Raw genomic sequence first — 22,410 nt, forward strand, 5'->3', positions numbered from 1 at the left:
AAATTCTGCCCGTCAGCAGAGAGGGAGAAAAAAAACTCAGTTTATTTGAATGCGGAATGTTTTGTCACAGCAGCTGCCTACCCATAATGCACTGCAGGACCGCCGTGCAAATCAGCCCAAATGTAAGCGAGCGCTTTCAAGCACCATCCTCTGATTTCAGTCATTTTTATGACACATTCATGACATCCGATCTTGTGTAGCTTTGTCTTCTAAACGGAATTAAATCTAACAGCTGACATTGTTCGGGCTAACGCTACCACAATGAATGTGTCAGAGATAAATAGGACCCGGACAATTGCTGCTCAAATTATTTAGCTGGAATCGATTTAAGTCTGCCATCCAGCCTGTAATTCTTCAGCATTGCTAATTATGGGACTCCTGGTGTTTCTGTTTAATGAAAATGGTTAAATAAACATTATGAAGCGGTTTTTAATTGAGTGGGTGCTGCTCTAAAAAGCTTTTCTGGTCTAGACAAGCAAACTTATACTAGACTACAAATGTACCAAAGCAATTAAATATCCTCGTTTTTTTCCACTGTTGAGCATAGAGCAGAGCTTCATGTCTGGGACAAAAATTAATACACAATATTGGCTTGGCTTTGATTTCGTTTCTATTAGGGCACGAGGATTTGGTTCGTTTCCATCAGCTAATAGCAAAGGCAAGAGGCCACGACCACGAAATGCACTATACCCCAAATAAAGATTAAAATGTCTACATCAATAGCATCATACACACTCATATTTAGGCTTTTATTTAGGCAGTGGTGAGTTCATTACATTAAATCAGAGGCAGTATATTTTCTCAGAGCACTCCCAAATCATTTTAAAATGGATTTTAAATGTTCAACTCCAAAGTCATCTTTCTAATGTTCACATTTAGAATGACATTTACTTTAATTTAATTCCTGGAATACACTTTTATCAAATTGATTAGAAAAACATTTTGACGGTCAGCTGATTTGTCGATTATTTATCATTAGTTGATTAATCTACTGATTCTTCCAAAGATAAATGAATTACATGGTTCGTTCAAACTTAGGAAATGGATCACAACAAAGATCCATTTCCCCCAAACAGTTGTATCATGCGGATGTACCACATTTGCTCACCCTCGAGTGCTGTTAACAAACTACACTACCCATGATGCCACATTTCTCCAAACCTGACCCCTCACCTCCTCTCCGGAGCGGTAGATGAGCAGGGCAAAGGCGATAACTACACAACCCATGATGCCACATTCCGCTCGGGCTGACCCCTCACCTCCTGTAGATGAGTAGGTCAAAGGGCATAACTACACTACCCATGATGCCACATTCCACCCAGCCTGACCCCTCACCTCCTCTCCCGAGCGGTAGATGAGCAGGTCGAAGGGGATAACTACACTACCCATGATGCCGCATTCCACCCAGCCTGACCCCTCACCTCCTCTCCTGAGCGGTAGATGAGCAAGGTCAAGGGGATAACTAACAACCCATGATGCCACATTCCGTTCAGGATGACCCTCACCTCTGTAGATGAGTAGGTCAAAGGGCATACACTACACTACCCATGATGCCGCATTCGCCCAGCCTGACCCCTCACCTCCTCTCCCGAGCGGTAGATGAGCAGGTCGAAGGGGATAACTACACTACCCATGATGCCGCATTCCACCCAGCCTGACCCCTCACCTCCTCTCCCGAGCGGTAGATGAGCAGGTCGAAGGGGATAACTACACTACCCATGATGCCACATTCCGCTCAGCCTGACCCCTCACCTCCTCCCCGGAGCGGTAGATGAGCAGGTCGAAGGGGATAACTACACTACCCATGATGCCGCATTCCGCCCAGCCTGACCCCTCACCTCCTCTCCTGAGCGGTAGATGAGCAGGTCGAAGGGGATAACTACACTACCCATGATGCCACATTCCGCCCAGCCTGACCCCTCACCTCCTCCCCGAGCGGTAGATGAGCAGGTCGAAGGGGATAACTACACTACCCATGATGCCGCATTCCACCCAGCCTGACCCCTCACCTCCTCTCCTGAGCGATAGATGAGCAGGTCGAAGGGGATAACTACACTACCCATGATGCCGCATTCCACCCAGCCTGACCCCTCACCTCCTCTCCCGAGCGGTAGATGAGCAGGTCGAAGGGGATAACTACACTACCCACGATGCCGCATTCCACCCAACCTGACCCCTCACCTCCTCTCCCGAGCGGTAGATGAGCAGGTCGAAGGGGATGGCGGCCACCATGTCGATGAGGAACCAGCCCTTGAAGTAGTGCACGGCGATGCGCCCGGGCTGGCTGACCACCTCGTCGTTGGCGTTGACGTAGGTGGTGCGGAAGTTGATGACGATGTCGATGACGAACATGATGTCCACGATGAGGTCGACCACGTTGAGCGGGCTGCAGGAGTAGCCGCAGGTCTGCATGGCCGCCTCCTCCTCGTCGCTGAGCAGGAAGGCGGCGGAGTAGGGCGTGAAGATGGCGGTGTAGATGACCAGCAGCAGGATCAGCCAGTCCCACACGGCCTTGAAGGGGCTGTAGTGCAGGATGGTCCACTTGTGGATGCGCGGCGCCTGCAGCTTGTACTCCGGCAGCACGTCCGCGCCCAGCGACAGCACCTGGGAGACAGAGGGGCGTGGTCAGGGGCGTCACATTTGGGGGGGGGGATTTGCAGGACAGAGGAACAGATGACCCAAGGCCCCAAAGCATTGAAGATTCCTGAGGAAAAAACAGGACCAGACAGTAGGAAGACCAACAGGAGCACAAAGAAACCTCACAGCAGTTCACGCCCTCAAGGGAACTAAAATGTCTGCCCGCATTTTAGACACAACACTTGCTTAATACTTATAGCGTGTTCGCCAGCCAATGGGATCCACTGCCAGAATCACGATGTCTTGCTTCAATGCTAACAACAATCCCTCAGCATCATCTTCACAACTCACTCGCATCATGATTAGGCGAATGTGATTTCAGTGCTAGTTTTGTACTCGGCAGGATTGTTTTGTTTATTTGCTGAACAGGTTACCCTACAGGGTTGGAGTCCTGATCTATGCGGTCACTTCTGGCACTACGATCTTTACTTCACTCTGGTGTGTTTCTTTTGCACCTCTGCACCTTGAACTGATGCACTTGTTGTACGTCGCTCTGGATAAGAGCGTCTGCTAAATGCCTGTAATGTAATGTGATGCATCGAATGAGGTGGCTTGTGACACCACCGGATGTGTCTCATTTGCACAAAAATTAAGGCGGGTGGGGGGGGGCCTTCGTCGGTGGCACAAAAAACGACCATCAGTGCACCCAGTCATTATAACTTTGCACGGAGTCCATGTACGCGGTTCCGTACTTAACTGGCGCATCAAACGGATTGTTCTAAAAATGCTACTTCCTGTCCCAGCTGTGATGCTACGTACGCTACGCTGTCCACGGGCTAAGCCTCCAGAGACTGAGGCAGGTGTTGACAGCAGTACGGAGAGAGACTGCAGACGGACTGAAAGTGAGAGAGCGATGGGGCCCTGCGTGTGCTGCTCACCCCGGAGCTCTGCTCCTGGGTCCTGAGCGTTCTGTAAAACATGAGGAGTCACGTCTCCTCGCTCTCGGCCAGAGAATCCCCGGCGGACCACCGACTGACAGAGAAGCCTAACACTTCCATCTATTCAGGCACGGTGCAGAACACGTGCGTACATGCACACGTACGCACACACACACACACAGACACGCACACGCACACACACACACAGACAGGCACACGCGCACAGACATGCACACACACACACACACACACACATACACACAAACACACACGCGCACACACACACACACAGACACGTACACGCGCACAGACATGCACACACACACACATACACACACGTACGCACACACACGCACACACACAGACAGGCACACGCGCACAGACATGCGCACACACACACACACACACACACACATACACACAAACACACACGCGCACACACACACACACACAGACACGTACACGTGCACAGACATGCACACACACACACATACACACAAACACACACGTAAACACACACCCACACGAACACACACACACACACACAGTCACACTCACTCACACACACATACACTCACATGCACCACAGTCCCTCTGTCTGGATTGTCCTTTTCGCCCCACTAACAAACCCACAGAGGAACAGACTTATTGTTACAAATGCTTCATTTCATTACAAGCTGGTGACCTTTTGAAATAACAAAAAAAAAAAAAAAAAAACTTTCAGAGAGAGACAGAAATAGACATTATTATCTGTTCTGCTGTAACAGATGTCTCCTGCAACTCAGCTGCCTTCGGTGTGGCGATGAGCAAAACACACAAATCAAAATGATGGATGGACGTGCACTTATGTGTTCAGGGGCTGTTTCACGTCCTCTTAAGAGACCGTAATAAAAACGTTTCTCCCATTATTAGACATACAGATGTTGAATACATTTTTAATGCTCTTCTGAATAAACGATGTAGCATTTCCTGCAGCACTGCGCAGTACAGAGGATCTATTACGATTTAATAAAGCAAATACCCACCCACTATACAAATACGCCAGAAATGTACCCATATCTAGAAGAGATTTATGGGAAATGCAACAGTTCACATGATAGAAAAACCTGGAAGGTTCAACCTGCCTTTGTCTTAAACACCTCATCACAACTGCTGCCAAAAATATCTCAAAGCTTTGGCACCCCTGAGGGCCAGTAAGAGACTAATAAACATCCCAAATTAATATTTTATTTAGGCTATTTTGGGAAGGGCCACAAAAGTGGCCAGAGACAGTGTCCACACTACAGTGTGTAAAGTGGACAGTGTCTCCACACACTGGTCAAATTAGCTAGTCAATTAGCTGACTAGCTACAGTTAGCTACAGTAGTTAACTAGCTACCGTTATGACCATTTAACTGTAGATTACATAACAACAAGGTGTTCCATGTTAGGAAACAGGTATTCAACTGCCAGTCATGAACCTGTTGAAAAATGTTGCTAAAATATCAATGACAAAAAGCAGAAGATGGCATAAACTCCAGAGACACACACGGCTCTCACTGTCCACTGTCTGCTCTACACAGATCAACACATCTGCATACATACGGTATGATTACACGTTGAAAGAACACGCACTGGAAATGCTGGCGATGAGCTTAAGAGTTTTGGGGGGGGGGGCGGTCTAAGTGTGTTTGCGCAGTACTAGTAACAAATCAGACCAGTAATGCTGCAGAATCGTTACCGCCAAAAGGGTCTGGGTCCTCTGCCCTTGGAGAGGAGAGGCAGCACTACCAACAACACAGTTTAACATTTATTAGTTATTTATTAACGACCAAAAAAGATGACAAAGTGATAATTTACATGTGCATTCAATTAATGTAATTACTGATGCACTGCAAAAAAAACACCATGCACCAATTTATGACACAGGAGCCCCTGGCTATTATATTTGGAATTATAAAAACAACAAATAGCAATTGCTTTTCATTTTTATGGGCCACTAGGGACTAATTAAAAAGGGATATATTTAAAAAAGGCAGGAGGGGAACTAAAATCCAACATGGCGTAAAAGGTCAGTTCGTGGGGAAAAGTTTTTTAGCGGTCTGTGGGACTGCTCATCAGGGGTGTCGCTAAAAGCACTGGAGAGCACTGCTGACGCAGAGTAAAATGTCCAGTGTTAATTCAACTCTGACAGTGTTAATTCAACTCTAACAGTGTTAATTCAACTCTAACAGTGTTAATTCAACTCTGACAGTGTTAATTCAACTCTGACAATGTTAATTCAACCCTAACAGTGTTAATTCAACCCTAACAGTGTTAATTCAACTCTGACAGTGTTAATTAAACTCTAACAGTGTTAATTCAACTTTGACAGTGTTAATTCAACCCTAACAGTGTTAATTCAACCCTAACAGTGTTAATTCAACTCTGAGTGTTAATTCAACTCTGAGTGTTAATTCAACTCTGACAGTGTTAATTCAACTCTGACAGTGTTAATTCAACTCTAACAGTGTTAAACTCTAACAGTGTTAATTCAACTCTGATAGTGTTAATTCAACTCTAACAGTGTTAATTAAACTAACAGTGTTAATTCAACTCTGATAGTGTTAATTCAACTCTAACAGTGTTAATTCAACTCTGACGGTGTTAATTAAACTCTGACAGCATTAATTCAACTCTTCAAATCTTTATTTATACAGGGAAGTCACATTGGGACACTGGGTCTCAACTGAGAAATGAACGGAAGATTCCAGAAGTTTTCGATGTCCTCTGGTTGGACAATAAACGCGGCCTGCACACTTCTAATAGGCTAATGCAAGGATGAAGAGAGGGCAGGACATTCCACTTGATTAAGAGTCAGCCTGGGGATGATTCCTCCTCTTAATTCAGTTCCTCGTCAACTACTCCAAAATTTTTAATTGCATAGTTTTTTTCTTCTTCTCCTCCTCAGTATCTTGGCTCAGAAACAAAAACGTTAATGGGATACTGAAGCCAAACCCCTCCTCAAGCCCTCCACCCCCCCCCCCCCCCCCCAAGCCCCCTCCTCGCTCTTTGCCAGAAATTGCCAAGCAGCCTTCCCTTTCTTCAAATCCCTGCATATCTCAGACTAGGTCAAGGTGGAGGGTCACGGAAGGGTCAGGGTAAGGTCACGGAAAGGTCAAGGTGAGGTCACGGAAAGCGCCAGACAGGGTGGCTGTGTTTGAGCTCATGCTTCTGCCCATGCCAGTCCAAAAAGACGAAGCTTCCGTAAAAAATTAGACACACACTGTGCTTCCCTGCTGGGGGAGCTCACCCTGAAGTTTCCTGTTCAATCTGTTTGCGATTACTTCTGCCTGGCATCCTTCCCGTCAATTACTCTGGGGCATCCTCCATAATCTGAGAGGCGGAGCTTGTTTCTCATTGACGCTGCGATTGAAGCCCAAGATCGGCTGGATCCCATAGACACAAACAGCCCTCTGTATTTTCACCGCAGCAATCACGCAATCACGCAGTCACTGTGATGACCCACGGGCTGCTTACCGATATCAATGACAAAAATATAAAAACTAAAAGGAACCACGACGTAATTCCACCGATAAACAATCATAATTCCACTGATTAACAGTCACAGCCCTTTTCCGAATTCAATTAACTGAAATCATACTGCTACCGTTGAATTCAATAAAGAAACACGAGAGACAAAATTAATCTTTCTAAAGGTTGAGTGCACAGCAATACTGCCAAGCCCCAAAAACTCTTTCATAAGGGCTGTAACTGATCTTACTTTTGACACGACTGAGCATTTGAAAGGAGAGCATCCTCATTCACACGCTTAAATCCCCAAATCTCTGCCCCCTCTTTTTGAACTCGAGCGGATAAGAAATGCGAAGCCTCTCAGCGACATCCAGCAAATCATCACAGCAGACTGATATTATTTATGTCAATTTTTAAAAATTTCATTTCACTCAATCAACTGGAAAAGCTTATCTTATTCAGGATGACTCGAGAGACAATGGCTCATAATACAAATAATCAGCAATATATGCAGGGGGCAAATTTCACAGCCTGATAACACAAAGCCACACATAAATATCCAGACGCCACAAAAGAACACAAGAATATAGTACCACAGACTCTAAATGCGCAGACTCTGATTACCGTGCTTGATTACCACCAGGTCGACATAGCTCAGGAGGTAAGACCGATTGTCTGGCAGTCGGAGGGTTGCCGGTTCAAACCCCGCCCTGGGCATGTCGAAGTGTCCTTGAGCAAGACACCTAACCCCTAACCCCTAACTGCTCTGGCGAATGAGAGGCATCAATTGTAAAGCGCTTTGGATAAAAGCGCTATATAAATGCAGTCCATTTACCATCCTCAATCAAATAAAAAATAATATTTCTAATTTATTGACAGGCATTATCTAGGATAAGCCTTGTGTTCTGTGCTTTATTCCACAATTTGGGACACACAATCATATTCGTGATACGTTCCATCGCTGCAACATCCCATAACAATCTGGGTGGGTTATACGCCAGTGTGTAGCGAGCCACCATGTCGTTCTACTCCACTGCCACACAGCTGAGGGCTGAGTAATTGTGTTGGAGGGCTTTGCAAATTACACAGCTGCCATAGACGGTGTCTCAGGTGCCCCATCAACTGCTGCCCCCACCCCCCACCCCCCGCCCTCGCCATCTGAGTGACGCTACGCTAAAACAGATAAAAACGCATTATTATACCTGAACAATCAAACATCAATGGTTCCTTGACAGGTGGACAGGTGAAAAGCATTCCCCGGATCCCTCTTGCTCCCCAACGAACCCTTTCAAGGGACCAGTAGTGTCAAGTCTAGTCCGTCAAGTCAGCGTTCTAGAACTCCATTGGTTACAATTTTAACCAGTGGTGACTGTTACATCAGCATCAGAACGTTGACCTTAAGAACATTCTAATTGCATATTTGTGACCTCACACCTTACACGGCTAATTGCAAGCGTGAGGTCGACACCTGCGTGAACAATTTTGCTTCCGCTGTGATTCGCGCCGCCCGTTGACAGACATCTGTTCAGGGCGAGCACCGTGAGCTTCCATTGGCCCTTGGCACGGCCGGAGACACGCCCTAATCAACTCCGGTCATTTTCTGGGAAAACGCGAGCCAGGAACTGACATTTACGGCACACAAAAAAAATGAAAAAGAGATTCTTGGCAGGGTTGTCGACACGCAGAGGGAGCAGGTGAGTCTTTTGAGCGAGCTCTCGCAGGACAGCGACGCGCAGGAGGGGTCACGCATCGCGCCAGCCGAATTAAAATCCAACAGGAGCCTGCGCCCTGTCCTCGCGGACGCGATGACATTTTAACACTTCGCTGCGAGAACCCAAAGACGAGAGCAGATTATTCTTTGAGACTGCAGCCCTGCACTCTTCTTCTTCTTTTGTTTTTTTGCTTTGACTGGTTTTGATTTTCTGTTGTTGTTCTGCCTTTGCCCGGGGCAAAGAACACATTGAGTCCTACGAGCCTGCTGGAGTCTCCTGCCGTTTCATGTGAAGAGACATCAGACGTCAGAAACACATCAGACGTCAGACGAACGACCTGTCACTCAAACACGTCCTCGGTGCAAAGTCGTGTGTTTTTTACGCCTTTCCCACGAACGTCGTCTCACTTCTCACTCGCACAGATACCGCTCTTCCACGAGTGCAAGTGCAAAACGTATTTTATGTTTTTACACGGAGAGACGTGAAAAATCATCAGCAGCCCCAGGCGGACTTTTCTCTTTGGGTACGCAGACCAACGGCCTCTCATTGAAGGTGTAATTCATCTCCCGTTTGACAACGTGTATAAAATATTCAGAGGATCCAACTACCATCTCTCACCTCCTTTTTTTTCCCTTTGGGCACACGCACACACACACACACGCCCGCCCGCATGCACGCACGCATACACACACACACACACGCACACACACACACACGCCCGCCCGCATGCACGCACGCATACACACACACACACCCATACACACACACATGCACGCACGCATGCACACGCCCGCATGCACCCACGCACACACAGGCACACACACATACACACACACACGCACGCACGCACGTGCACGTACACACATACACACACACACACGCACGCACGTGCATGTACACACATATACACACACACACACACACAAACGCACACCCCCCCGCATGCACGCACGCATACACAGGCACACACACACACACACACATACTCACACACACAAACACGCGTGCACACACATGCACACACACACACACAGGCACACACGCACACACGCACCCACCAACATAAACACGTGCACACACACAAACTCAGACACCCATACACACGCATGCAAGGATACACACACACAGTTTCTTCCCTGTGTTGTAAAGCGTCTTCAAGATTGTGAAAAGCGCTATATAAAATACATTTATTATTATTATTATTATTATTATTATTATATGCAGGCAAGTACACGATTTTATCTTTATGTTTAAAATCATGTACTTGCCTGCATATAATAATAATAATAAATTTATTTTTTATGGCCATGTCCCGTGAGTGGACAGCTGATGATGAGTTTTTCAGGGACGTCGGCGGGACGGACGTGATGCCTATCGCCTCTCGCTTCCGCGTCCGTCACCCGTTAGAGAGCGCTCTCGAAAAACTTCCCTCCGTGGTCCGGGAACCTCTTTTTTTTCGAACGCGTGCCGCAGACCCGGGCGCTGTGCCGCTCCGGAACGCATGACTCATCCGCACGTCGAGGGCCTCGCTGGCAAAAACAAAACTTGTCTATAACTCATCGCGCTCTCCGTCTCTCTCCCGCAAACGCGATCACGAGTCTGTTAGGGTCTCGCGCTGCGTCTCGTGATCTACTGCTGCCTGCCTGCCCGCCCGCATCAGCATTCAGCGTCAGAGCCGGCTCCTGGCACAGGAGATTGCCCGGCGCCTCAACTGACTGGAGGGGCCCCATCTGTATTGAGGGGCCCTAATCTGTATGGAGGGGCCCTGTTTGTGTGGAGGGGCCCCATTTGTGTGGAGGGGCCCCATCTGTATGGAGGGGCTCTAATCTGTATGGAGGGGCCCTGTTTGTGTGGAGGGGCCCTAATCTGTATGGAGGGGCCCTGTTTGTGTGGAGGGGCCCCATTTGTGTGGAGGGGCCCACTCTGAGGGCCTTGTGGAGGGGCCCCTTGTGTGGAGGGGCCCATCTGTATGGAGGGCCCTAATCTTATGCGGGGCCCTTTGTGACCCCATTGCCCGGCCCCACGCCGCGTCCGTAATCAGAATCCCACCCTCCCCTGTTTACATGCCTAGGTAGGCTATAACTCAAAAAAGGGGGCCTTCAAAGAAATATTTGCCTAGGGCCTACAATTAGATTAGAGGCAGCACCGATCAGTTTAGCACTCTTCCAGGTTATAGCTAATAAATGAATGCTAATAAAAATTAGCATCGGAGCTATAAAAACATTTAAGGTCTACTCACATCCTAATCTCTCATTTGTGATCAGATCTGGCGTCCCTGAGTCTGGCTTTCCCTTGAAGAAAAATCCTATTTTTTATTTTTTAAAAGAAAACTTGATTTATAACTTCCAAGGAAACAAATGTTTCTCAGACAAACTGCTGCACGCCACGATTTACTGCCAAAGACACCCAAGCAGTCATTCCCATAGAAGGCAGCAGATGTGGACACATGGTCTCCTTCTTCACTTTTCAGTGCAACAGCTGTGCCCATTCTAGGATTCAAACCAGCAATCCCACGCGGTAGGAAACACAACTCACTTGAAGTGAGTGAAGCTACATTAACTTTGCTATTTATACAAGATGCCTCCTAAGCACTTTATACACATTAAATATAGGAACAGTATGCTGATGGACTTCCTCAGCAATTAATTTTTCATGAATATATAAAAAAAATGTTCGCATTTTCTCATTCAAATATTGATGTCCATCTGTCACTACGCAATGACATGCGAAAGCACACACTTCCGAATTTTGAAGATGCATTCAATTCAATTAATATGGATACACAGACTACATTGGCAACTCCAGTGAAAAAAAAAAACTAAGATCCTCAAAGACTAATATGGCTTCAGAATTAGCTCATGTACTAACCAGGGAACAGAGATAATATAGTGGGTAAACAAATGTAGTCAATTTGAATCAACCAATTAAGAATTTCACTGTTGTGTTGACAACTGAAAATTGTCATTAACATACTCAATCTCAAATGCAACAATACAGACAGAAGAAAAACACTTATGAAACCGATGTCGCTAATATGCTCTCACTTATGCTAATTTGGCCACTGTTTTAATGCAGATTTGGAATGACTGAATAATTTATTTATCCATAATGAATTTAATTTTTATTTATTTATGTTCTTTACAAAGTTTAATTGGAATAGGACAAGGCATCAAGAATGGGCAATTTAAAAGCAGATAATTAAGTCAATTTATTTATGGGGCTTGGGGGTCCATCTTAACAACTGATATGAAATAGATTTCATATCTGGCTGGTAATTCCCATGAATAAATTCACATGCACACTTTAGCTGACAACTGGGGTATTTATTATGATTTTAAAAAGTCTTAAGAACTTGATAACACTCCTGCCATAAGCCATAAGCATAAATGGTTGGCATTTATTGGTAAAGTCTGCGTCTGATATGATTATGAAAAAAACATCACCTCAGCCACTTTGAAGACCACTCTATTGCTGTGTAGAATTGTGTTTTTTTTTTTTTATACAGATGGGCGAAAGCACAAACGGTTACAGATAGAGATTGGATCACCAATTTGGCCTGAACTACGGAAGCATGTGAGGCTCAGTCGGAAGTTCCCCTCAGTGCAGTGATATACGTCGTCCGATACAGTGCATAGGCTCGGGCTAGATGGACAAGGTAACGATACAGACAAAGAGTGTATGGAGAAAACGTGATGACAGAAGTTACTTGCCCCCCGACACCTCATTCTTTCTTCTTCATTCTCTCACTCATAGGTGGAAATTAAGTAGGGCCCGGGGGACCATGCCTCCCCCAAAGGCTGATATCTCAACCCCCTCCCTCCCCCCCCCTGGTCCTAAATCTCTGCACCCCCCCACCCCTCCCAAACCCCACCTATGTTGTCACTCAAATGCCATCAAATGCAGAGACCACTGGCAGAAGAAGACAACTGTGCGAATACTGACCCACACACCTGTCTGATCCAGGACACCTCCCACCCTGGGTCTCCATACATTAGCATGGTCTGTATCTGCCTTCAGCTGTGTTCCAGAAGCTTGGCTTTGCTCCACCGCATCAGTAACACAGCAATGTGTGACTGGAATTGAAATGCAGTGATTCAGGGCTCAAATTTGGGGATTGAATCCCAGGTTGGTCACGGTCGTTGAGGCACGACCTCACTTCAACAACTACCCCCCCCGGGACAACACAGAGCATGGCTATGCTACGTGCAAGCAGCCCTGAGAAACGGTGTTTAACCCTTTGAAGAGCAAAAGAGCTTTTCTTCAGAACTCAAATCAGTGTTCTAGAACTCCGTGGCACTCAGGTTACCAGCAGCGACTGTGACATCAGAACGCATCAGAATGTTCGGTTCAAGATCACACATTTCCATAATCGCTCATTTGTGACCTCACACCGTACAAGGGAAAAAACAAACAGTAAAAAAGGGGCAGTCTAAACAGACGGCAGTGCAACCACGGCAGCAGCGAGAGTCACAGCCTCTCAGCCTCTCCTCAGAGCACGTGCTGTTTTTCACTCCTCACACACACGGGCCCAGTGCGATGGCGCGCCGGACAGCCGGGGCACGTCTACCCCAGCCTCCAGAAAGCGACTGCGTTTCCCGGTCGGCCAAAAAAGAAACAGTCCAGACGCTTTCGCTCCGACGCGCGCCTCGCGCTCCGCGCTAATCCCTTAGCTTCGGCTGAAGAGCTCCGGACAGCTCCCTCGAATCGCCGAACCTAAACAGTTTGTGTAATGGAACCTTCTGCTCAGAACAACACGGGGACAGAGCCTTCAGCGCGAAGTGCAGCACGGGCAATTTAACATCTAGCCACCTCGCGATTCTTACGCACTTCATAAATATCTCTTAGTCTGAGCACAACCGTTCAGCAAAGAGTGCGTGCCTTTGTGTACAGAACCGAGGTCAGTCCAGCATGTGGGACAATATCATCAATACCATCAGAGCCAAATATTTGCACATTTAAAGTTCCCTAGCAACCTTAACTAAAAGCTGCATCATCTCCACAGTCTTCCGAAATACCGCAGCCCAAAACAGGCTTGATCTGCCAGATATCTCTCCAGGGATGATGTTCTCTCAAACTAAAACCTCCTCCTTTTCCCCCCCTCCCTCCCTCCCTCCGTCCCTCAACTTCTCCCCCTCTCTATCTCTCCACACTGCTCACGTCTCTCGCCTCTTGTCTCCCCTCTTTCGTCCTCACATCCCACGCCCCCCACGCCCTGTCCCCCTCACCTCTCCCCCGTTAGTGGGATGCCGCGAGTGACCCCCATCCCAGCGCCACCGGTCACGGGGTCCCGCGTCGAGCGCCATTCCAGCGGCGGGAGGGCGAGGATGAGGAAGAGGAAGAGGAGGGTCGGAGAGGAGCAGCTCGGTCAGCAGCTTCAGGACCAGCGACAGAATCATGGTCTACTGCCCCCGACCCGGGGGTCGTACCCCACCCCCCCTGCCCCGGCCAGGACTGGTGCACCCCGACGGCACTGCCAAATTAATCCCGCGCCCGCCACGCATCCCGCGTTCGAACACCCCCCCCCCACCCCTCCCCCCCGTCCCCTCTCCTCTGAGCAAGTTCTTCTTCTCTCAGCTCTTCTCCAAGCAGGTCCCTCCAATAATCTCTCCCCTTTTTTCCGCCTGCCTGTTTGTCCGAGCACCTTTTTCTCCAGTCCTCCTCCTCTTTATCCTCTTTAGGGCAAAAAGAACACACACACAAAAAGAAAAACAAATCTTCCACAAGCAAACTTTTGAGGTGCGGTTCTGTCTGCGGTTCTGTTTGAGGCGCCTGCCCCCACAGGACTGCGCGCACTTGGTCGGTCGTGTGGACCGTGTGACGAGAAATGAAAACAGAAGCATAGTTTCACAAACCACTGCCGCTGCTGAGAGAGAGAGAGAGAGAGGGAGGGAGAGAGAGAGAGGGGGGGGAGAGAGAGAGAAGGAGCGGGAGAGAGAGTGAGAGAGGGTGACTGAGTGAGAGGGAGAGAAAGAAAGAGAGAGAGAGAGAGTGAGCTCTAGGTGTTTAGCGAGACAGAAAAAAAGCCCCTCACAATCCTGAAGTGCTCTGATGAGGGATAATCATAGAATTAGAGAGACAGGGAGGGAGGGAGGGAGGGAGGGAGGAAAAGAGAGAGAGAGGCTGAGAGTGGGAGAGAAAGATAGAGAAAGGGACAGAGAGAATTTTAGAACTGAGTTACTACTGTAGAAGCACCCCCCAGATGCATACAATATCTCTCAGCCTCTTACTGTCTCACAGATGAGGTATATATGGCAAGCAGTCTCCACCATGCTGCCTGTGGCCACAGTTGCATGCTGGGATTGAGCTCTGCACTTTTTGCCTCTCTCTCTCTCTCTCTCTACCTCTCACACACACACACCCACCTTGCCTCTCTCACACACCCACACACACTCACACACACTCACACACACACACACACAAACACACAGACACCTGATGTGTTCGGAGTGCGATTTCCACAAATATCCCTGACACGTACACACAGTGCGCCACACAGCACAAAGAAGCATAAGAACGTGGCGAGCAGAGTAATCACCGATGGAGCCTGTGGAAGAGGAGCGTGAGGGGGCCTCCAGCTAAGAGACAGTGAGGCGGCGGGTGGGGCGGGCGGGTCTGGACTGGGGAGGGGGGGAGTGGGGGCACCTTTCGGCCAGGTAAACGCCTGAGTCACAGGCGCGCTCGTGTCCCTGTCCCTGTGTGGGAGCAGAAGCCAGGTTTCGGGGGTGCGGAGCTGGTCGCTGGGGTCCAGGGACACACCTCACCACGACCTCCTGGAGCAGGAATCTTACACTGAAATCCTGGAGGGCCGCGGTGACTGCTGGCCTTTCACGTGTTCCTGCATTTAAGTCATCGATTGGCTTAAAAAGGTCCGCTCACCTCGTTTCCAAGCCCTCAATTGGCTGCTGATTAACAGGAAATGAGAAAAAAAAACCAGCAGAGACTGTGGGCTCCTAAAATCCGCTTCTCTTAACAGGTTAAAGCCTGACAACTGCCCTCGGCCCCCGGCCCAGCCCAGTTCAGCCCAGCCCGGCCCGGCCCAGCCCGGCTCAGCCCAGCCCGGCTCAGCCCAGCCCAGCTCAGCCCAGCCCAGCCCAGCCCAGCCCAGCCCCAGCCCAGCCCCAGCCCAGCCCCAGCCCAGACTGCCCCAGCCCCTGGTGAGTGTCACAGCTGTGACCAGTGACATGTAAAGAATCAGCTGGCGACACTACGTGCTTCGAAGGACAACCACGGATGTCTACACTCTGTGTGTGTGTGTGTTTGTGAGTGTGTGTGTTTTTTTTACTTCGCTGCGGGCTGACTAGTCCTTTGGCCCACTGTGGTAAAATCTAAACGGTTTTTCACCCCCTTGAATGTGGATGCGGTTCGGACACGTCGTCGTTTCCCATCATTCCTTGCTTTGCTGTTACCGCCGCGCCAGCGCCCGCAAGTTCACCGCCCACCCCCCCCCCCCCCCCCCCCCCCCTCAGTGCTGAGGAACGTCAACACCACCCGGTGCTCGGTTGCCTGGACACCACACACAGTTACTTCTCTTTATAAACACTAAGTAGCCGGGGAAGGAGAGAGGTAGAATCTAATAGGTTAGCGTTCTGTGGAAGTTAGGAGCTGTGTGCGCAAATCAGCTGACCTATCCTGGGCTTGCCATCAGGGATTTTGGACCCCATGGAAAGACCACACACTGGGCCCCACCACCCCAGAAAATCCTGTGTCCTAATGGCCCTTGGAATCCTCCAAACTCCCCCCCCCCTCTCTGTACTGCCAACTTGTCAAACATATCAACGGCCAGCAGCTCCTAGGCAGCTAATGGGTACTGCATATTTTGCTGGCTGAAAAGCCACCACTGGATGGCAACTTATACGCTGTGATTGGTCACTTTCACAGTGATGTCATAAGAGGATTAGCAAAATTCCGGGCGAACAGACAGCAGTATCAACAGCCTACTGCTATTGGGCACTGTAGGTCTGCTGGTTGGTAGGCCACTACTGGAAGACAAATGGCCTTAGTGCTCAATTCTGATTTACAGTATTGCTCAGGTCCGATTTTTTTTGTTTGGCTGGTCACGTTCATTTTTAATGTGCCCCGTATCCACACTAACAGGGTGAACTGATTACCCTTCTGAAATGACCCGCATGCGCAAATGAACAAAAACAACAAGTGATCACTTTTACTTCCAACGGGATGTCATAAAAGAAAGCTTGTGCCTTACCTTCAAGGTTTGCTGGAAGGCAATTGGCCACTTTCATTGTGATGTCATAAGAGAAAGCTTGTCAGTGCACCTTCAAGGTTAGTGCACCTTTGCAGGAAGGCAACCTTAATGCTGCGATTAGTCACCTTCATTGTGATGTCATAAGAGGAAAGCTTATCCTTGCAGCTTCATTAAAGGTTAATGTTCCTTTTCACCCTACTTCTGCTGCAGGGGACACTTACACACTGAGCTTCTCCTTGGGGTGAGACGACATCTGCCTGAATTCATTCACACATACTGGGAGTAACTGCTATTCCTGTGCTCATCTCAACAGGACCACAGGCACCTGAATAATCTTCACTGCTGATCCTTTAAAAAAAAAAAAAAAAAAACGCTTTTGTAAAAAGTAATCCAAAAGTAATCCAAGTTATTTATATCTCCCTCTGCTTGTGACGTGTAGAGCTCCTGCGATAACAGAATCCGTCGCTAATCCACACATAATACAGACGGGAAATCGGAGGGAGTTGAGATTAAGTGCTTTTGAGGGGCGATTGATACGTTCAGCGATGACCACAGTGCATCATGGGAAAAAAACCCTGACCAATCACAGCCAGTTCAGATGTCCTGTTCAGATCTAAATAGAATGCATATTCAGTCCCCTTACTGCTCACAGTGGAACAAAGTTTTACGTTAAAAAAGGTAAAAAATAAAATAAAATAAAAAACAAAACATTGTGCTGATGCACTGTTTCAACTAAATTCCTTTTTTTCCCTCACTTGCTCACTTTTTGGGGGTTCAGGCCTGGTTTTTACCCAAATTTTCCTGTCCGTTCCCTCCGTGAAGCACCACAGAGGTGTGAGAAAACCGGCACACAAATAAAGCTGAATTGCACTGAATTATTTTACGCAGCTGCAATGCCAGCAAGCGAGACGTAAAGTACCGAACCTAAGTGGTGAACAGCGACAGGGGCCAGGAGTGGTGGGCGTGTGGGGGGGGGGGGGGGGGTACGGTTAAGAGTGCTTTTGTAGGGGGCGATCTCTAGTCATTACTTTACATCCATCTGACAGATGCTTTTAACCAAAGCGATGTACTGTAAGTGCATGCCGAAGGTCATTGGAGCAAACACAAAACACAGGTCAGATGAAGTACAAATTCCATCAAAATGTAGCAGCAATCCATAGCCATGAACATCCAAGTCTAGATCACACAGCGAGGCTATGGCTCTAAGTGCTAAGGATAAAGTCAGTAAACCTGTGGTTAAAGTTTTAAGATGGAAGTCAGGCAGGCACGATTACAAGAGACACCATAAAAGAACTACAACAGCAAGATACAAGTGCTACTTGTTTGGTGGGTAGAACTGGGGTAGGGAAGTGTAGTTCCGGCACATACCTGGCAGACAGGCGCTTGTGTATGTTTGTGAGTGGGAGTGGGTGTGGAGGAGGGGGGAGTGGGGAAGTGCAGCTCCACACCCACAGAGTCTGTGAAGCCACAGAGAGTTCCTGGGATTGGCTGGAATCAAACCGCTGTTGTCAACATTGTTCACCGGAAAGGTCCAGAGGCTGTTATTTTTTCAGTAGTGAGATAAGACTGGACAACTCCTGCCAATCCACTCGTTTCTCTGTCAACACTGTTCTCTCTGCTACAGCACTGTAGGAGGTCCTAGTTGGTGACTGGGGTTTCTGGAGCAAGACTTCAGTTTATGAATATTCACACACACACACACACACACACACACACAGACACACACACACACACACACGCGTGCACACACACACACACACACACACACATACATGTATGCACACATAACTACTGTGTCTGAGTCTTGTAGAAAATCCCACAGTGTTTGGATTCTCTATTGGTCTCATCTCTTAGTCAGAGCTGTCAGACATATATAACAGATATAAACTCCCTTCTCTTTCCAGGCCAGACAGGTGCATTGTGGGAAGCGACTTCCTGTGCCTCGCGTCCGTTATAACGTCATTACTGATATTATCCAGATTATTTTCAAGATAAAAACAACAAATTCAATTTCTCGTTGCGTTTTGCGTCACTGAATCCTGTCCCGCTTTCAATAAAGCTTGAATCATTCGTTTTAATCGTCGGGTCTGCACTGATGCATCTCCGGGACGAAAACGCAGTCTGATTATAGTTTATGTCAGACCTACGTATTTGTTTTAGATTGAAAATACTGTTCTACGCTTTACTGATCTTGCCTGGTGTATTGGAATCAATGAAATACTCTCAAAAAGTACAAACCCCGCCTTCTGGTCATATTGGTAGGTTCAGTGGCACCAGGCAAGACCAATAGAGCACAGAAAAGTATATGAATCCAAATACGTATTTGACCCAGGTGTGGTTTATGTCTACATCACTCCATGTTTATGGCACATGAGTCAAAAGTTAGCAAGAAGGCACATGACATTAAAGTCACAAAGTCACATGATTGCTTTGACTGCTACAGCCCAAAGAAGTGTGATAATGAATGACAAATCTCAGACTCCAGTTTTGTGCTTACTGACCATTCATGATCTTATTGGTCCGCTAAGCACTTCTCACAATTAAACTCTGTGCGCTCCTGCTCAGATCCACACTCCTGCTTGACGTGATGTCATCCATGGAGAGGAAAGATTTCGCATTAGACTTCTCTATTCCTATGCTAAAGCCACATATGACAGGCCTTCCTCCGACTCCGACTCTGTGTGAGCCTACCTGAAGGCCGTGGTGTGAAAAGAAGCAGCAGTGCCACCAAGTGTTTCGGAGGGGAACTGCAGCATTGGGGTCCAGGCACGAACCTGGGCTGCAGCTGCAGATAATCGGGACATTCAATGAGGGAGAGAATTGGGCTGATGTTGCCCCGTGTTGGGTGCCAATTATTTTAGAACAAAAAACCAAAAAAAAACCTTGCACGCGCATTAGCCCTGCTTGGATAAGATTAGATGCCTCCGATGTTTTTGGTAAATAAAGATCTGGCCTTTTTCAGCCTGACTGGGTAATGATCTCTCTCAGGGTACAGCACACTAAATTACAGGCATTTAGCAGATGCTCTTATCCAGAGTGACTTACACAACTTTCTTTTAACACAGCATTTACCTTTCATCCATTTATACAGCTGGATATATACTGAAGCAATGCAGCTTAAGTATCCTTGCTCAAGGGTACAGTGGTAGTGTGCTACCTGGGAATCGAACCTGTGACCAGGGACAAGACCAGTTCCTTACCCACAATGCTACACTGCTGCCCCAGCACAAAGGGTTCCACGCCTAGTACAGTCGCTACTGATGGAAGCAGCACTGTTATTTGCTAACTCATAAAAGTCTCCTAAGAACCAATTCACAGCAAATTATTATCATTTCCATTTAATACACAGTCGCTAATGAAGCTAACGCAATTAAATATATGTTGCATTGTTCAGAGGACATAGGTTTGTCCTCAAACAGCCTTCCACGTTAAATTCTCAAACTGACAGAATAATGCTTATTTTGCCACAGGTGTGAGCTGGGATGGAAGGCGTGATGAAGAGCATGAATAATTTATCTGAGTTCACTCGAGATCTACGTCTACCTCCCAATCAGCAAATGCGCTTTCTGTGGCTAATCCGTTGCAAAAAAAAAGAAAGATTTTTGGGATATGATTTCACATTAAGTTAGCCTATAAATTAAAAATCAGTTAATGAACTGCCAAAAATATACAACAGCAATGATGGATATTGATCTGTAATGAGCACAAATATTAACTGCAACAGTGCATCCTAGACATGTACCCAGTCCATATGCAAATTTCACAGCAATTTCACTGCAATTTCCACAATTCGCTTCACAGACAACCCCTGGCCTAAACCCCTACTGGAGCAAGCCTAAAGCAACAGTGGCAAGGAAAAACTCCCTGTGGCAGATGGGAAGAAACCTCGGGAAGGAACCAGGCTCAAGGGGGAAACCCATCCTCCTCTGGTCAGCTCAGGGTATAGTTTATAGCATACATCTAAAGTAGAGTATGTGTGGCTATGAGCAAACCTCTCCCATATATAGCACATATGAGAAAGTTGAAAACCAGTACTATTTTCAGGAATTCCCACTGCTTGATTCACGTGGGCTAGTGACCTGTTGGTTTCAAGGGGAGAGATGGACAAGGCACGTGTCTCCACGGAAACCTGACACCTTGACCAATAGGCCAGCCAATGGGAAGCCTCGGCAGCCAATCTGCCTGCTGTCGCCGAGGGTGATGAACAGTACGGCCACTCCCCTTGGTTACGGCTGGGAGTCCTTGAGCGTCCCAGTGTAAAAAAAAAAAAAGGGGGGGGGTTGGGGGTCCATTCAATCAGTGCCCTGGGGTGAAACCCAGATGAACTGCATCTCTGGGGCCTCCCCTCACTCTGGGCTCCTCCCCCTATGGAGCACCAAACCTGTCAATCAAAACCCTGCAGGCGTGAGGCCACCATAATAGGCTGTGAATGATTACCAAGGGGAGCTTGCTTGCCTCGCCTTCAGGGCTTCCAGAACTTTCCACACGGAATTCAGGTTCACTGCCAGAGAAGGTCCAGGAAGGTTTCAGAGCTCTTCGTTCCACTTGGACGAATTAAATGAGACGTTTAGCAATAGCGATAGCTGACCGCTAGGGACTTCCCACCAGCAACTGAAAAAAATTATGTTTCCCCCTCTTCCCCATCCCCCTACCCCATAGTATGTTCTTCCTTTCCCCCCAATTTTAGAACGTCCTCTCACAAGAACGTGGATCTCATTTCAACCCCCCCCCCTTCTTCCGGGATCTACATCTGCGCCTCCTCCTATTCACCAGCATTGTTCCAACCTCCACCACCAATCCAGATTGTTTTCAAACAGTCTGCTAATAGCAAAGAAAAACATTGGCACAAAGCAGCCTGTTTGCCATATTATATATTTATCACACATTCTGGCAACAAATTTCACTGGAGTGCAAAAAAAACGCTATGCGGTCCACTGTTTGTTTTTTTGCCTCAAATTAGGTTTGTGGAAATTATTTTTGTGAGGGTAGAAACCGTCCTCGCTGCCAAAATCTGATGCGCTGGAGACATACTGTTCTTCAGGCACTTTGAAGTCGCTACATGAAATGTCGGCCTATCAGGGTGATCTGAGGTATTAAACATTTGATTCGTCAGATAGTCACTGCTCCTCTCCCTCGGGTTGACATGACCTTGGCAAACCGTGGAGCCTCGATCAAACAAATCTTTTTTTTTTTTCATTTGTGTCTTATCTATCTAGCACACTGTTTTTTTTTCTGTGGACACAGGAACCAATTCATCTTAGGGCGGGTGTACATTATAAGACTTGTGGCCTTTTTTTCTGATTGGGACAAAATCGTAAGAAAAACGTCAGGTTGTAACATCGCAACTCGCAAGGCATGAGATACCATTCGACGGAGTGTAGCACAGTGGGTAAAAAACTGGGCTTGTAACCGAAAGGTCGCAGGTTCGATTCCCGGGTAGGGCACTGCCGTTGTACCCTTGAGCAAGGTACTTAACCGAAATTGCTTC

General features: G+C 47.6%; 1 protein-coding gene across 1 annotated transcript in view; it reads right to left on the reverse strand.

Moving 5' to 3' along the window:
* LOC135260630 (potassium voltage-gated channel subfamily H member 2-like) overlaps positions 1–22,410 on the reverse strand; it is a 136,444-nt gene that overhangs the window by 14,941 nt on the left and 99,093 nt on the right. The window contains exon 6 of the mRNA XM_064346019.1: positions 2,182–2,604. Coding sequence (XP_064202089.1) covers positions 2,182–2,604 — 423 coding nt within the window. The remainder of the gene's footprint in view (positions 1–2,181; positions 2,605–22,410) is intronic.

The sequence above is a fragment of the Anguilla rostrata genome, chromosome 8 (assembly GCF_018555375.3).
Source record: "Anguilla rostrata isolate EN2019 chromosome 8, ASM1855537v3, whole genome shotgun sequence".
NCBI classification, from domain to species: Eukaryota; Metazoa; Chordata; class Actinopteri; order Anguilliformes; family Anguillidae; genus Anguilla; species Anguilla rostrata.